This window comes from Terrapene carolina, unplaced genomic scaffold (genome assembly GCF_002925995.2).
Source record: "Terrapene carolina triunguis isolate 2854851 unplaced genomic scaffold, T_m_triunguis-2.0 Scaffold473, whole genome shotgun sequence".
In the NCBI taxonomy this organism is placed as follows: Eukaryota; Metazoa; Chordata; order Testudines; family Emydidae; genus Terrapene; species Terrapene triunguis.
In genome coordinates, this window is record NW_020664824.1 from 82,207 (window position 1) to 99,190 (window position 16,984).

Sequence of the window (16,984 nt, forward strand, 5' to 3'; positions counted from 1 at the left end):
CCTGATTACACCCCTGCATGCTCGAGCAATATTTTTGTACTCCTTCCATGCCATCTGTCCAAATTTCCACTTCTTGTAAGCTTCCTTTTCGTGTTTAAGCTCACTGAAGATTTCTCTGTTAAGCCAAGCTGGTCGCCTGTCATATTTGCTATTCTTTCTGTACATCGGGATGGTTTGTTCCTGCACCCTCAATAAGACTTCTCTAAAATACAGCCAGCTCTCCTAGACTCCTTTCCCCCTCATATTAGCCTCCCAGGGGATCCTGCCCATCAGTTCCCTAGGGAGTCAAAGTCTGCTTTTCTGAAGTCCAGGGTCCGTATTCTGCTGCTCTCCTTTCTTCCTTTTGTCAGGATCCTGAACGCGACCAATTCATGGTCACTGCTGCCCAGGTTGCCACCCATTTCTAATTCGCCTACCAATTCTTCCCTGTTTGTGAGCAGCAGGTCAAGAGGAGCACGGCCCCTAGTTGGTTCCTCCAGCACTTGCAACGGGAAGTTGTCCCCAACACTCTCCAAAAACTTCCTGGATTGTCTGTTCACTGCTGTATTGCTCTCCTAGCAGATGTCAGGGTGATGAAGTCCCCCATGAGAACCAGGACCTGTGATCTGGAAACTTCTGTTAGTTGCCGGAAGAAAGCCTCGTCTACCTCATCCTCCTGGTCTGGTGGTCTATAGCAGATGCCCACCACAACATCACCCTTGTTGTTCTTGCCTCTAAACTTAACCCAAAGACTCTCAACAGGCTTTTCTCCAGTTTCATACTGGAGCTCTGAGCAATCACATTGCTCTCTTACATACAGTGCAACTCCTCCACATTTTCTCCCCGGCCTGTCCTTCCTGAACAGTTTATACCCATCCATGGTAGTACTCCAGTCATGTGAGTTACCCCACCAAGTCTCTGTTCCAATCACATCATAGTTACTTGACTGTGCCAGGACTTCCAGTTCTTCCTGCTTGTTTCCCAGGCTTCTTGCGTTCATGTACAGGCACCTAAGATAACTAGCCGATTGCCCTACTTTCTCAGTATGAATCAGGAGGCCTCCCCGTTACACCCTCTTCCTTGTGTTTCCTCCCGGTATCCCACTTACCTCCGGGCTTAGGTCACCATCTCCCGGCGAACCTAGTTTAAAATCCTCCTCACTAGGTTAGCCAGCCTGCCTGCGAAGAGGTGCTTCCCGCTCTTCGTTGGGTGGATTCCTTCTCTTCCTAGCGATCCTTCCTTCCAAACAATTCTGCCTGACGGGCTGAAGAGGAGCTGGAAACACCAGCTTCCAAACTCCTGGGGTCTTGGGTCCCCATTAGCCCACCAGGCAGGAGGCTGGACGTACAGGGTGCCTGGCAGCATGCCAGATGGGCTGCCGAGTTGCTAGGTGGGTGAGGTGGCAGGAGACTTGGCTGTCTGGATACCTGTCTGGATTCTGTTGGAGCTTCGTCAAAATCATACTGTCTTTGCGCCGTTTCTGTTTAGGTGAATCTGCCATCCCTGATGCAGAACTGTTCTGCTGGAGGATTTCCATGCAGCTGTAGTGAGCAGCCGGGCTGGATTGGAACTGAGTGCCTCCTAGCCAGTACTGAATGGAAGTTAATGGAGGGAATTTGGGTTTGATACAGCAGGAGGAGGAGAGGCTGACTTGTTTTGTAAATGGACATTGAGGGGGTTAGATCTGGCATCCTGGTAAGCTGCTGCAGGAGACTGTAGGTACCAGACCCAAGCATGGAAATGGTGTAGGGAGAGCCACTGTTGTTTCCCTGCTGTTTGTTTCTGAGCGTGCCTTTCCCATCCATTTCCCTGTACTGCTCACCAAAGGCCTGGAACAGCACTGCGAGCAACTGTGTCAACACGGAGAGTTGTTAACACTGATGTGTTTCCTGCGCATGTTTTGGCAGCTTTAAAATACTTGGGATTTCCTTTCACTGGGTCAGGTATTTTAAGCATCAGAGTCCTCCTAGAACAGGTGGAGACCTTAGAGTTTGTCACCAGGTACAGTAGTGCTGATTCCCATGCCATGGAGAGGGCTGATGGCTGTAGGCAGAGCAGTCCTAGCTATGTTTCAGCACCATGTCCTGTACATTACTGTGCGTTTCTAAACTAAAAAATAACCACTCCCCCCGCAGCTCTAATTCCTCACTTTCCGCTTCATGTCACTTACTGACAGTCCGGGGATCCCACACTGCTTTACAGACCATGTACTGTTGGGGGCGCTTCACCCACCTCTGGGACGGAAATGCAGCCTCCGTTCTATTCTAGCCCCACTGCAAAGCTGGTTTCGTTAGCGGCGTGGAAGGAGAAGTGACAATTCATGTATTCAGTTAAAAACGCAGGAGGAATTTAGGACGGCGGAATGTGATTATTGGTGAGGGAACTCAGACCCTTCCGGGGCAAGTGCCAGGGGACCTTTAAGTGATCAGCGCCTGTTTGTCTCCTCCTGAAATCAGGGTGGTGATAAAATACAACTGTAGGAAAACAGTCCTAAACACTGATGTCACTGCTGGTCATCCCATGCCCAGTGTATCTAACCCCATCTGTACTAGACAGACGAGTCAGAGGTGCTTAGAATTCCTAGGCTCATTTTTGATGACCTCGGCTGTATGAGGGAGTGGGAAGCCCCATTATCAAGACTATATAATCTCCTCCTAGGATGGATTCCTGTAAGCCAAGTGAAAAGTTCTCCCTTGTGCACTGCTGAGGTGGCTCAAAAGCCTCCCCTTTACAGAACTCCCCTAAAGAGGTCAGCAGCACGTGGCTTTCATTGGAGAGGTGCCCTGTCAGCGGGATGCCTCCCCTTTTCCACCTTCTTTTAAACACTGCTCGGAGTGGATTCGCCGCCTTCGATGGCGTTGTCATTATTTCTATAGCATAGAGCAGTGGCTCTCAGCCAGGGGTACGCAGGGGTCCTCTGGGGGGACATCAACTCACCTAGAGATTTGCCTAGTTTTACAACAGGCTACATAAAAAGCACTAGTGAAGTCAGTACAAACTCAAATTTCATACAGACAGTGACTTGTTTATACTGCTCTATATACTATACACTGAAATGGAAGAACAGTATTTATATTCCAATTGATTTATAATTATATGGTAAAAATGAGAAAGTCGGCAATTTTTCAGTACTGGTGGGCTGTGACACTTTGGTATTTTTATGCCTGATTTTGTAAGCAAATAGTTTTTAAGTGAGGTGAAACTTGGGGTACACAAGACAAATCAGACTCCTGCAAGGGGTACAGTAGTCTGTCTGGAAAGGTTGAGAGCCACTGGCATAGTGTCTCATTAAAATACACACTTCTTAAATGAGCAGGAAGAGGTATCTGGTGTCCTGGGCACCTTACCTACATAGGAACCACTTACAGACTGGCAGGCTACAGCAGAGGTGCCTGCTTGTTTACAAACCACCTATCCTCCGTTATTTGTCAGTCAAGAGCCTGGCCAAAAAAGATTGTTTAAAAAGTCCCCTAGGACGCCTGTGCTTTAGATTTCATAGCATTACCCCAAACCTGAGATCGTCTCTGCTTTCAGGTGCTGGAATCTCCCTGAGAGCGTGGCAGCTTTCACTAGGACCCCTGTGTTGATTGTATTGGTGTTCTGAGCCCTCACAGGTTGCTACATCTTGGAGAAAAGCAGCTTTTCTTACTGAGGAATGTGGGAGTCTTTACAATTCTGTTCAGATCAGATAAAATATACTTTAAAAACAAATCCTAGCTTCTCCTTATCGGTCAGAAACTTAAACTGATCTACAGACCAAAAGTCATTAGCTTGGCTTGGACTGAAGTAGATAGCGACCTGTAAACTGCTTTAGACTGCCTGGGCAACTGGGTCCTCAAATCCACAATGGGTTTCTAGTCAATTTCAAATATAAGTTTTCAGGAAGCTGGGGAGGGAGGAACACCAAGAAATGAGATTAAAAATCAGCACAAAGTGAAGTCTGCTGTATTAAAGCCCCAACTCCAGAATGGGGCTGCTGTGTGTTCATGCCACTCCTTGCTGGTAACATTGAATTTATTCCATTTATTCAGATCCAGATTTTTGAAGATGGAGCAGATACAACATCTCCAGAAACCCCAGAATCTTCTGCCTCAAAGGTCCCCAAAAGAGGTATGGTCCACTCGTCTTTCTTACGAGTCCTTATCTCCCTTCATTCCAGCCCAAGAGGGATCCATATGTCAGACATCCAGCATTGCCTAGAATCGGAGCTCTTGGGGAAATCTTCACCCATCCCTTCTACCTTTTCTCCTGCCAGAGGGGAGCCTCCGCTGGGACACGTGGAGGTGCAAGCATAGCACTTACTGGTGCACTGCTCCTTTAGTTTAGCGTTCCAAGGGCATCTCAACAAGCACCCAGGGAAAGGCTATAAAGGCCACCCAGGATCCCCACTAAGGGCTGGATCCAGAGCCCTCTGAAGTTGATGGGAGGCTGCTGTCAAGTTTGCCATCATGCAGGTAAGGTTAGGATTCAAGTCCAGGGCGGCGAGAATATCACTGGTTTCTTCCTCAAGTCCTCGAGCGTTCAGTGGTATTGAAATCCACACCGGCTTAAGCTCAAGTAGAATGCTGGTGGGCGATAGGTAAGTGAGGCAAGGAGCATGTCCATAACTGCCTGGGGAAAGGCAGTCTAAGTGAAACGGTCCAGAACTAGCCTCCAGTGGTAAGGGGGCTGGGCAGTGGGTGGCAGCTTGTTTTTTAAACGTTGCTGCCTTTTAATGTCATTAGGCCTCTGTTTGTCCCTGTATGATGAGCCTGTCATCCCATTTCTGTCTCCTCTCTAAATAGTCCCTAATGTTCAGTCTCTCCTCACATGGAAGTCTTTCGAGGCCTCTATTAATCCCCATTGCCCTTTGTTGTCCTCCCACCCGCCCATTTCTGGTGCATTCTTCTTGAGAGGAGGTGACTAGAACGGAACGCAGTATCCAGGGGAGAGCATCCCCCGGAGTTAGCCAATAGTATTATAATAGCAGCAGTATTTGCTCACCCTATTCCTAACGTTTTGTTTGCTGCTTCACCCTGAGGAGTGGCTCTCACTGAGCTGCTTACTCTGATCTCCAGGTCTCTTTTTCCGAAGTGCTGGGTTTTCAGTGAAGTGTAAGCAGTGTCAGGGCAGTTCAGGTAGTACCTTCCCATGTGCATTACCTTGCCCTGAATGTCATCGGCCATTGTGCTGCCCAGTTGTTTAGCTTTGATAGATCCCTCTGGAGCTCCTAATTTGAGAGAGATTCTGGAGAAAGGCTTGTAGATTGTGAGTTGGACTTTGCCTACCTCCTGGTGGAGAGTGAGCTCCAGTTTGCCCTGCTTTCTCCAGCCCTGGTAGCTGGACTCCTGTACCTTGAGGCATCCCAGCGGGTGCTGTGTGAAGAAGTAAGAGGTTGGGGGAGAAGAGCTCATGAGGAGCCAGAGAGGCTAGAGTGGTGGATATTGACAGAGGGATCTGGGGAATTGCCTCAGAAAATGACGGGGACACACACACACACACACACACACACACACTAGTTCAGAGAGGGTGAAGTGAACAGTGAGGAGCAGTCACTGGCTGGGTCAGAGGGATAAGACAGGTGTTTGAGATGAGTAGCTCAAACGTGTGAGCTGTAGAGGTGATGGTGGGAGACCAAGAAGAATGAGGAAGGTGGAAGGGGTCAAAGCACATAGGGTCAGCTGCAGTGCTCTTTGGAGAAGCAAAATACAGACACATGAAGCGTGGCTCCATGCCAGGGAGTTTCCATAGAAACAGCAGCGTCTGCTGCAGTCTCTGCCTCTGCAGTATACGATGCAGAGATTTCAATTCCCATAAATCTAGCACCTTCTCTGCTAAAAGGAATAAAGGTGTAAGAAGCACAGTGGGGATGGTTGGGGTCTTTGATTTATGAGCTGCTTCTATAGTGTCTGTTATCTGAGCAGCTGATGCCTCATTTCACCTTAATACACACACGCAAACAGAGTGCTGCCCACAATGAATGCCATACGAACAGCTACCATGACTGCAAGCCACAATATCAGACCCATCAAATATCCAGGAACAAAACAAAGGATGAAATTTACCCAAACAGATCCTCCTCCTGTGCTTAGTACACACAACTTCTGCACTTAACTCAAGGTTGTACGCTAAAATTGTACATTTTGACCCTGCCTACGCACACCTGTACATGGGAATCGCTTTGCTCACCACTAAACTGTAGCTGTCTCTGGAGTGGAATGCAGCAGCTGTTCAACAGAGTACATCAAAGATACAAACAGTTCAGGACAGGAGGTGAAGAAAAATCCCGAATCCAAGTGAAAATGCCAGGGCCCTTTATGTAGAATTGGATTTCAGCCCAGACTCCAGCGTTTGCACCTGTTCATTTAAATGCCAGGACACCCTTGATTGTCAGAGTTGGTCAGGAGCTCTCTTTGCTGTTTTATAGAGGAAACCGCAAACAGAGCACCTGACCAACTACGACAGACACAACCCCTCATAACGACCTATGGGGTTTTAACGTAATCATTCAAGGAAGAATGCCAGCTACAGAATAGTCAACATATGCTGCAGGATATTGGATTCTCCTGGGTGGTCTCCCATTCTAGTAGTGAGAAAGCCTGACCCTGATTAGTTGGAGCCTGACAGGATCACAGCCCCAGAAGCATTAAGTTTTCTCCACGCATTACATTGTAATCTAGATCTTCAAGGTTAAACTCAGGCAACTGCACAGATACATTTGAGTGTGCAACTTACATGCATGTGCAAATCAAGTATAGTGCAACCTCTCTTGAGGGGTCGACAAGCATTGGTTGCTGAACAGAGATGGTCATTTAACAAAGGTGGAGGAGAAACCTACTCGAAGTTTGGAGGTACCTTTAAGAGGAGTTCAGAAGGCAAGAAATTGCCTCATATGGCTTGTCACTTCTATGCACTTAATTTTATTTGCACACATGTAGCTGGTTAAATGCCTAACTTTCCTTGTGCTCAGTAAGATACCTGACCTGTGCTCATAAGTTAGCCGTGTGGAGAATTTCACATGACTAACTATAGAAACATATTTTAGTTTACCAAGTGATGTTACAGGCCTGAGATGCCTTTTAGCTGGCCCTGTTTTATGGAGATATAGATATAAAATCACCTTTGATTACCAGATGGAATCTAATTGGTGGAGACAGGGTCATGTGTCCGTACTTCTGTGTTCCTGAAAAAGGGGCTTTTTAGGCTTGAGATGATCCAAAGCTCTCTAAAATCTTGCAGTCATCTAACCAGAGGCAAGGATAGATGTCATGGGCTTGCTGTTATATTTTGAAATAGTTGATATTCCTTGGATCATAGAATCATAGAAGATTAGGGTTGGAAGGGACCTCAGGAGGTCATCTAGTCCCACCCCCTGCTCAAAGCAGGACCAACCCCAAGGGTAACCAACTTGAGTTATCCTTAAGAACACCGTACACTTGCTGCCCTAGAAAAGGCCATCTAATTCAGCACGCCTGCTCGTTTTGATGCACTGTAACCTTGCTTCTTCCCAGACTTTTCATTCCTCCTCTTAGAGACACATCTAGTGATCCTTCAGCTAGACCTAGACTTTGGGCTTAACTCTCACAGTGAAGCAAAGGATTCCAGAGAGTGAGTTGGGACTCCCTTCTGCCCTGCTGCTCATGTGCTAAGAGCCCTGTGTGGTACATGTGACAAACATCTCATGGTTCTTTGTTTTTCTGCTTTATTTCCAGAATCTTTGGAAGCTGCCAAAGCCAGCAAATTGGTGAGTACTTCAGCTTGAGACCCTGCCGCCTGCTTGGAGAAACTCATTCCACCACGTCCGTGTGTTGGCTTTTGGGAGGGGAGGGTTTGCGCACGCTAATCTGCAGAATTCCCTTCATTAGCTCTTCCTGCCTTTCCAGAGTGTAACCAGACGTCTGTCTGCAGCCTCACAGAACTAGTAACCATGCATACAGCAGGGCCGGGATTTCAGCCAATGAACATCTCAGATTAAAGGGGGCAAAAAAGGAACCCCCCAAATAAAATGGCTGGTGAGGAAAGTCTAGCTTTTGCGTTATCCGGGTGTTACACAAGGGATTCCCCTTGGGGTCAGTCAAGAGAGCCAGGCACATCAAAAATAGCTTTATTCCAAATAACCAGAAACCTTTTCAGTTGGTTACAAACAGCCCTCTCCCAGTGGGATCAGACCGGGGGGAGGGAGGCCAACAGTCCAGCACTGCAGCCGGCGGCCGCTTTTTTTTTTTTTTTTTTTTTTGGGGTCATTTCTTCATTTGATTGAGTATTGCAGAGCTTGCCCCTGAATGCTCTCCAGTACTGTGAAATCACTGTTTCCCTCCAAATGGCCCTTACATTTCAGAGAAGGAAATGACTCTCTCTTTAACAGCATATTTTAAATTCACCTTTTCTGCTGAAAACCTGTTGGATTTCCTGGATATGTGCCTAGTTTACAGTTAAGCTTTATATATACTGCCCTAATTATCTTTGTCCAGGAGTTCTCGTGGCTCATACGAGACCTACGTGGGTGCCTGTTACTGTGTCTGAGTGTCCAATCATAGGACTGGAAGGGACCTCGAGAGGTCATCTAGTCTAGTCCCCTGCACTCGTAGCAGGACTAATTATCTAGACCATCCCTGACAGGTGTTTGTCTAACCTGCTGTTAAATATCTCCAAAGATGGAGATTCCACAACCTCCCTAGGCAGTTTATTCCAGTGTTTAACCACCCTGACAGTTAGGAACTTTTTCCTAATGTCCAACCTAAACCTCTCTTGCTGCAATTTAAGCCCACTGCTTCTTGTCCTGTCCTCAGAGGTTAAGAAAAACAATTTTTCTTCCTCCACCTTGTAATAACCTTTTACATACTTGAAAACTGTTATCATGTCCCCTCTGTTTTCTCTTTTCCAGACTAAACAAACCCAATTTTTTCTATCTTCCCTCATAGGTCATGTTTTCTAGATCTTTAATCATTTTTTGTTGCTCTTCTCTGGACTCTCTCTCCAATTTGTCCACATCCTTCCTGAAATGTGGTGCCCAGAACTGAGCACAATGCTCCAGTTGAAGCCGTATCAGAGCGGAGTAGAGCGGAAGAATTACTTATTGTGTCTTGCTTACAACGCTCCTGCTAATACATCCCAGAATGATGTTAGCTTTTTCTGCAACAACGTTACACTGTTGACTCATATTTAGCTTGTGATCCACTATGACCCCCAGATCGCTTTCCGCAGTACTCCTTCCTAGGCAGTCATTTCCCATTTTGTATGTGTGCTACTGATGGTTCCTTCCTAAGTGAGTACTTTGTATTTGTCCTTATTGAATTTCATCCTATTTACTTCAGACCATTTCTCTAGTTTGTCCAGTTCATTTTGAATTTTAATCCTATGCTCCAAAGCACTTGCAACTCCTCCCAGCTTGGTATTGTCCACAAACTTTATAAGTGTCCTCTCTATGCCATTATCTAAATCATTGATGAAGATATTGAACAGAACTGGACCCAGAACTGATCCCTGTGGGACCCCACTCTTTATGCCCTTTTCCAGCATGACTGTGAACCACTGATAACTACTCTGGGAATGGTTTTCCAACCAGTTTTGCACCCACCTTATAGTAGCTCCATCTAGGTTGCATTTCCCTAGTTTGTTTATGGGACGGTCACGCGAGACAATATCAAAAGCTTTACTAAAATCAAGATGTACCATGTCTACCGCTTCCCCCCATCCGCAAGGCTTGTTACCCTGTCAAAGAAAGCTCAGGTTGGTTTGACACGATTTGTTCTTGACAAATCCATGCTGACTGTTACTTAGCACCTTATTATCTTCTAGATGTTTGCAAATTGATTGCTTAATTATTTGCTCCATTATCTCTCCGAGTACAGAAGTTAAGCTGACTGAGCTGTAATTCCCCGGTTGTCCTTATTTCCTTTTTTATAGATGGGCACAAGATTTGCCCTTTTCCAGTCTTATGGAATCTCTCCCGTCTCCCATGACTTCTCAAAGATAATCCCTAATGGCTCAGATATCTCCTCAGTCAGCTCCTTGAATATTCTAGGATGCATTTAATCAGGCGGTGGTGACTTGAAGACATCTAATTTGTCCAAGTAACTGGTTCTTTCCGTATTTTAGCCTCTTCTGATCCTACCTCATTTTCACTGGCATTCACTATGTTAGACGTCCAATCACCACCAACTTTCTTGGTGAAAACCGAAACAAAGAAGTCATTAAGTCATCTGCCATTTCCACATTTTCTGTTATTTGTCCCTCCTCATTGGGTAACGGGCCTACCCTGTCCTTGGTCTTCCTCTTGTGTCTAATGTATTTATAGAATGTTTTCTTGTTACCCTTCATGTCTCTAGCTAGTTTGATTTTGTTTTGTGCCTTGGCCTTTCTAATTTTGTCCCTACATACTTGTGTTATTTGTTTATATTCATCCTTTGTAATTTGACCGAGTTTCCACTTTTTGTAAGACTCTTTTTTGATTTTTAGATCATTGAAGATCTCCTGGTTAAGCCAGGGTGGTCTCTTGCCATACTTCCTATTTTCCTACGCAGGGGGTTAGTTTGCTCTTGTGCCCTTAATAATGTCTCTTTGAAAAACTGCCAACTGTCTTCAATAGTTTTTCCCCTTAGACTTGCTTCCCATGGGATCTTACCTACCAACTCCCTGAGTTTGCTAAAGTCTGCCTCCTTGAAATCCATGTCTTTATTGTGCTGTTCTCCCTCCTACCATTCTTTAGAATCGTGAACTCTGTCACTTTCACCCAAGCTGCCTTCCACTTTCAAATTCTCAACCTGTTCTTTCCTAGTTGTCAAAATCAAATCTAGAACAGCTTCTTCCCTGGTAGCTGTCTCCACCTTCTGAAATAAAAAAAGTCTCCAGGACATTTGAAGAACGTACTGGATAATCTGTGCCTGATGTGTTATTTTCCCAACAGATGTCTGGGGAGTTGAAGTCCCCCATCACCACCAAGTCCTGTGCTTTGGATGATTTTGTTAGTTGTTTAAAAAAAAGCCTCATCCTCCTCTTCTTCCTGGTTTGGTGGTCTGTAGTAGATCCCTACCATGACATCACCCTTGTTTTTTACCCTTTTTATCCTTATCCAGAGACTTTCAACAAGTCTATCTCTTATTTCCATCTCAACCTCAGTCCATGTGTATACATTTTTAATATCTAAGGCAGCACCTCCTCCCTTTTCCCCTGCCTGTCCTTCCTGAGCAAGCTGTACCCTTCTGTACCAATATTCCTGTCGTGTATTAGCCCACCAGGTCTCTGTGATGCCAATTATGTCATAATTGTTTTTATTTATTAGTATTTTGAGTTCTTCTGCTTATTCCCCATACTTCTCGCATTCATATAGAGACATTTAAGATACTGATTTGATTCCACCCCCAGTTCTGTCTTGTCTCTCCTTTATCCCTGCTATAACAGCCCATGTTCCCCCACAAATTCCGACCCTTCTCCCAGGTCTCCAGGTTCTTGACTTACCTGTGGGCTTTGGTCACCTGCCCCCTTTAAACCTAGTTTAAGGTACGTTTCCTGAGCCAACAGAAAATTGGAGCAGAGGCATAGATGCCATTCTTTAACCCTTCGGAGACTTTGGACAGTCTGACCACACTCAGTCAAAGAGCTGCTCAGACTTTAGAAAGGCTCGGTATGTATATGGGTGCTGAGGACATTCACTGTTACATGGCTGCACAGTTTTTGTACATCTTCTTAACACAAGCCAAACGCTAACTGCTGGGGTTAGGGGGAAACTTCCGCAACAGACAGGCTATACCAGGGATTCTCAAACTTCATCGCACCGCGACCTCCTTCTGACAACAAAAATTACTACACGTCCCCAGGAGTGGGGACCGAAGCCTGAGCCCCACGGCCCAGGATGGGGGGGCCAAAGGCCAAGCCCCCCCGCCCCATGGGGGGGGGGGGGGGGGGGGGGGGGGGGGGGTGACACCAAAACTGAAGCCCAAGGGCTTCAGCCCCAGGCAGGGGGCCTGTAACCAAAGCCATGACACACAGGGCTGAAGCCCTCAGGCTTCATCTTCAGCCCTGGGCCTCAGCAAATCTAAGCCAGCCCTGGCGACCCCACTAAAACAGGGTCGTGACCCACTTTGGGGTCCCGACCCACAGTTTGAGAACCTCTGGGTTATTCCATAGTGGCTCACTTGCGTTTTTCTTGCACCATCCTCTGAAGAATCTGATGCTGGCCACAGTCCGAGACATACACTGGAGTACATGCAGCCCATCCCATCTAGTGATTCCTGCTTTATAACACGCTGTGGATATTCCTCCTCCTAAACATTCACTGTGGCAATTGCCAGTGTTCTACATGTACTGTAGGGTTCTTTGGGCATCCTCTTAACTGCTATGAATGCTGTCTGGGTGCAAAACGCCCACTGATCCCCGTGGGAGCTGCATGCTCACTACATACAGCCTTCCTTTCAGCTTCAGCTCTGCCAGCTCAGGCTGCATTGATCACACCGCTTTCCTTGCGACCTGGGATAGCTGCGCACATGGAAACAACGTGGGCTAAAGGCTTTGAGCTGCACTCACAGCATTTTGCTCATGTGTGGGCAAGCTGCGCATCTGGCTTGGGTGTAAGTGAGACACTGTTGACTGGTACCCTATAAATACTCCAGATACTTAGAATGGGTTTTGCTTTAGGGCTTAATGTTAAAAATTCTGACTGCCCAGTTCGCCCCTCTGTCTGCGCGTGGCAAGCCTGTGCCGAGATACTTGATAATCTGGCTCTGAGCCGGCATAAAATCCTAGGCAAAGGAGCCAAAGCTCAGTATTGATTGCTTTAGAGACTGCATGTTCCCCCCCCTGCAAGGAGAGACTGCCCATTTCTTCAGTGCTCTGGTGCTGAGGGCCAAATGTACTGGGACAAAATCTCTAACAAAGCACATGCTCTAGATTGAACATTCCCCAGCATTGCTGCCCATTTCAATCGTTGCTGCTGATGGTCCTGAGGCTCTTCGCACTCAAAACTACAAGAGCTGAGTGCTGCAAGGGGGATTGGTTTGATACGTTACCATCGTCTGATCCAGGTTTGGTATCTTACAAGCAAGTCTTGTTTTTACTAACCCTGTTCTTTGGCCAGTTATGGAGGAGACAACGTTTGCTGGCTGAAAGTACACGGCAAGTGCCTTGCTAGGGAGTATGGCACTAGCTTAGGAAATGCTGTCAAAATCAGTGTCATCTCCTCCTCTGTGCGATGACCCTTCCCTTGGCCAAGAAAGACCAGATGTTACTCTGTAAAACTCAGAGCTACTGGGCTATCCAAAGTGGTTGCTTGAGAGCTTCATGGCATTGTTGTCAGCAGCGTTCCCAGCCCATTGTTGGAGGCCACCTCTGCTTGTAGCCCATGGTTCTCTTTGTCTGAGAAGCCCATCTTTACTCTGAGTGACGTCTCTGTGCAAGCCTTCGCCACACGTTGCCACAATTGTTTTTCATCCTGAATCCAGTTTTTAGCACCTATACAAAGACACGCGTTCTGTGGAGACACTGAATCATCTAAGTCCAGAAAATTATCAATAGAACCTTTCACAGTAAAGTCAACCTTAAAGAATGTTTAGTATCAGAACAGATCAAGCTCATGCGAAGCAGTGGTCACTCCTGCCTTGCAGTCCCAGAGGCTGTCTACACTGCAGTTGGGTCGCGAAGTTCCTAGCTCAGGTGCATGTCCATGTGCTAGCTAGAGCCTAGGTGCGTACTTGGGTGGCTAGCTTGGCCCATGGCGTCGCAGTCACACTGCTATTTGTAAAAAGCAACAGAGAGTCCTGTGGCACCTTATAGACAACAAATGTGTTGGAGCATAAGCTTTTGTGGGTGAATACTCACTTCGTCAGACGCAAGACTTGATGCATCTGACAAAGTGAGTATTCACCCACGAAAGCTTATGCTCCAATACATCTGTTAGTCTGTAAGGTGCCACAGGACTCTTCGTTGCTTTTTACAGATCCAGACTAACACAGCTACCCCTCTGATACTTGCCTGCTATTTGTAGTGTGCTGGCTCGAGCTGGGAATGACACCTCCTAACCGCAGGGTAGACGTACCCTGAGTGTGAAGCGTGGCCTGTTAGGAGTGGACTATCCATTGATTAGACTGGCATGTCATTAGCACAAATTCCTTAAAAATCACAATATCTGTCTCTGAGATGTGGATTTTCTGTGTTGTGGCATCTCTTCTAGCATGTTGATCTTGGCAGATAACTACTGCTTCGTTGCAGTTCTCTCTTGTTAACATGGTACCTCTTTGCTTTCTCTGCTTCTGAGAATGTGGTACCAAGAACCAAGGTGGGACTGATATGGAGATATCCTATCTCCTAGAGCTGGAAGGGACCTTGAAAGGTCATTGAGTCCAGCCTCCTGCCTTCACTAGCAGGACCAAGTACAGATTTTGCCCCAGATCCCTAAGTGGCCCCCTCAAGGACTGAACTCACAACCTTGGGTTTAGCAGGCCAATGCTCAAACCACTGAGCCATCCCTCCCCAGACTTCATAGCTTTCTCCTCATTTCTCTGCTTTGCCTATTTTGGACATATTTCCTTCCCTTCAGGAAGGGGATGTGGTGTCGGGTCCCCTTTTCTTGAAAACTGTTTCAGTAGCGAGAAGCAAAAAGAGCAGCGTCCTAGAACTGTATCCAGTTAATCCTCGATAGTCACGCAAGTTACTGGGCTCAATCTGATACTAAACCCCACTTAGGCCTGGTCTACACTAGGACTTTAATTCGGATTTAGCTGCCTTAATCCGAATTAACCCTTCACCCGTCCACACTACAGAGCCAGTTAATTCGAATTAAAGGGCCCTTTAAATCGATTTCTGTACTCCACCTCGACGAACGGAGTAGAGCCTAAATCGATTTTGTTAATTCGAATTAGGGTTAGTGTGGACGCACACCACCGAATTACTGTGTTTAAGTTAATGGGGTAGTGTGGCCGCACACCACCGAATTAATGTGGTTTAAAACCGAATTAAGGTGCTTAGTGTGGCCGCGCACAATCGAATTTATACAACCTGTTTCCCAAATTCGAATTATCTAAATTCGGATTAATCCTGTAGTGTAGACATACCCTTAGAGTAAGATGTGTTCTGTGCCCTCACAAGGCAAGTCATGGGACAGCGTCTCAGGAAGAGTGAGGAAGAAGGATCAGTTCCTGGAAGGACGTGGGTTTACCAGAAGAAGAGGGGACTCGGCAGATGGGGAGTGGAGGCCGTTTCAAGCAGCATGGTCGTTAGCACAAAGCCAAGAGCATGAAGGCGATGGAACCTGGGTGCAAAGTGGGTGTAAAAATGCTATCAAATCAGAACAGTTCATTCACTCACCCTGCGGGGAGCCTTTACATCCCCTTTGCCCAGGGGTAAATAACTCTACAAGGTGCAAGGCAGTGAAGTCAGGCCCTGAGACATCAAAGCCAAGCCTTGCTCTCCTTCAGGCCATCTGCAGTGCTCAGCTACTTAAAGCTTGCCTATACAGGGAAGAGTTTCTGATTAACTCCCTGTGTGGATGCTCTTATTCTGGAATACGAGCATCTAAGAACATCCACACAGGGAGTTAATCAGGAATAGCTATTCCGCTTTAAATTCACATCCTACCTTCATCTAAATTACCTTCCTGTGTAGACAAGCCTTCATTGATTCTGTGTGACTTTGGGCCCATAACTTCTCCTCTCTACCTTGGTTTCATCATCTCTGTAGTCGGAATGATACTGAAGACCTTTCCCATTTTTACTGGGCATGAGGAGTGATCACTTCTCTGTGCTGAAGTGCATTTTACAACTGCTCTTGTCCCTTGATGATTGCATATTGGATTTGCAGAGCACCCTGTTTGTTGCTTGAGGCAATACTGCTGCTCTTCAAGAAGAGCCTAATTGTATTAGTAAAAATACTGTGTGAGAAGCTTGAGGACATCACAGAGCAGCTTCCCACCTCTCCCAAGGACAGAGGGTTACTGCTGTTTGTTGCCTCTCCTTCCATTCAAGAGCTGCAGATTAACAGTATTTTGCCACTAGATGACACTAGAGTCAAGGGAAAGTGCTATTGTAAATAACAGGCGCTCTGTGCCCCGTTGAGCTATAAACCTAAAATACACAGACAGCATCAGAGTGTCCAGTGATCTAACGTGGCACATGACAGGAAAAGCTGATGGTCTCCAGGTCCTTTGGGGATTAACTTTGCTATAGTCAAGTTACCAGCCATGTCTTTGAGAGGATCCCTTTAGCCAAAATAGTCTCCCTTTTCTTCAGTCTCCCCAAGGTTAAAGGGACACGGGATAATTTAGACCTCAGATTTTTGTATAAAGTGTTTACAGACAGATTTGTTTTGCCCTTCTATAGCAACTTTCATCCAAAGATCCTGTGTCTTACCTCCACTAATCCTGATCCAACATCCCTGGTGGGTAGGTAAGGATTTCTACTTTGAACTGAGATGCAGATTGGAGAAGTGTCTGTTAACACGTGCACATCCCCCCAAGAGCACCCGACCAGTCAGTGGCAGAGCTGAGAATGGGACCCAGGAGTTCTGTTTCCCAGTTCCAGTTTTAATCACAGGGAAACATTCCTGCCTTAATTAAAATATTGTCTCGAACACATTGTTGAAGCTCGTTCATGAGAGCCCCAAAATGGAATGAAATGGTCTATTTCTTGGTCCAAAGCTATTGCAATGTAAACAGTAAACCAGCAGGGCGGTGGACAGATGTTAACACACTGCAGTGTGCACATAACACAGGGAAGTTGTTGTTTCCTGACATAGGTTGCATCACTCAAATGTGTCTCTGTGCTGGGGTTGGATTTCCTGTGAATTTTATCTCCACTCCTTTCTGCTAATCCCAGGGATAAATGCTGGTAATCTGTCACTGCATCATGGTAACCAGCCAATTAGAAATCGGAGATTCTCATTGCTTTAAGGCTTCCCTTGGCACTTTATAATAGCATAGAATTTGCCTTGTGTTGTGTCCTTATCCAAATGGAGGATAAGTAAATGCATTTATTGTTGAATCTGTTTATGTAAAAAAGCTCCTGGTATTTGAATCTAAGGTGAACACCACCTGTTCATT

General features: G+C 46.3%; 1 protein-coding gene across 6 annotated transcripts in view; it reads left to right on the forward strand.

The window, feature by feature from the left end:
* The window catches only part of DCTN1 (dynactin subunit 1), a 117,431-nt gene that overhangs the window by 45,261 nt on the left and 55,186 nt on the right, over positions 1-16,984 (forward strand). For all 6 annotated transcript variants that reach the window (XM_026658600.1, XM_026658598.1, XM_026658599.1 and 3 more), the window contains exons 3-4: positions 4,011-4,089; positions 7,671-7,702. In XM_026658600.1, the coding sequence (XP_026514385.1) occupies positions 4,011-4,089; positions 7,671-7,702 (111 nt within the window). The remainder of the gene's footprint in view (positions 1-4,010; positions 4,090-7,670; positions 7,703-16,984) is intronic.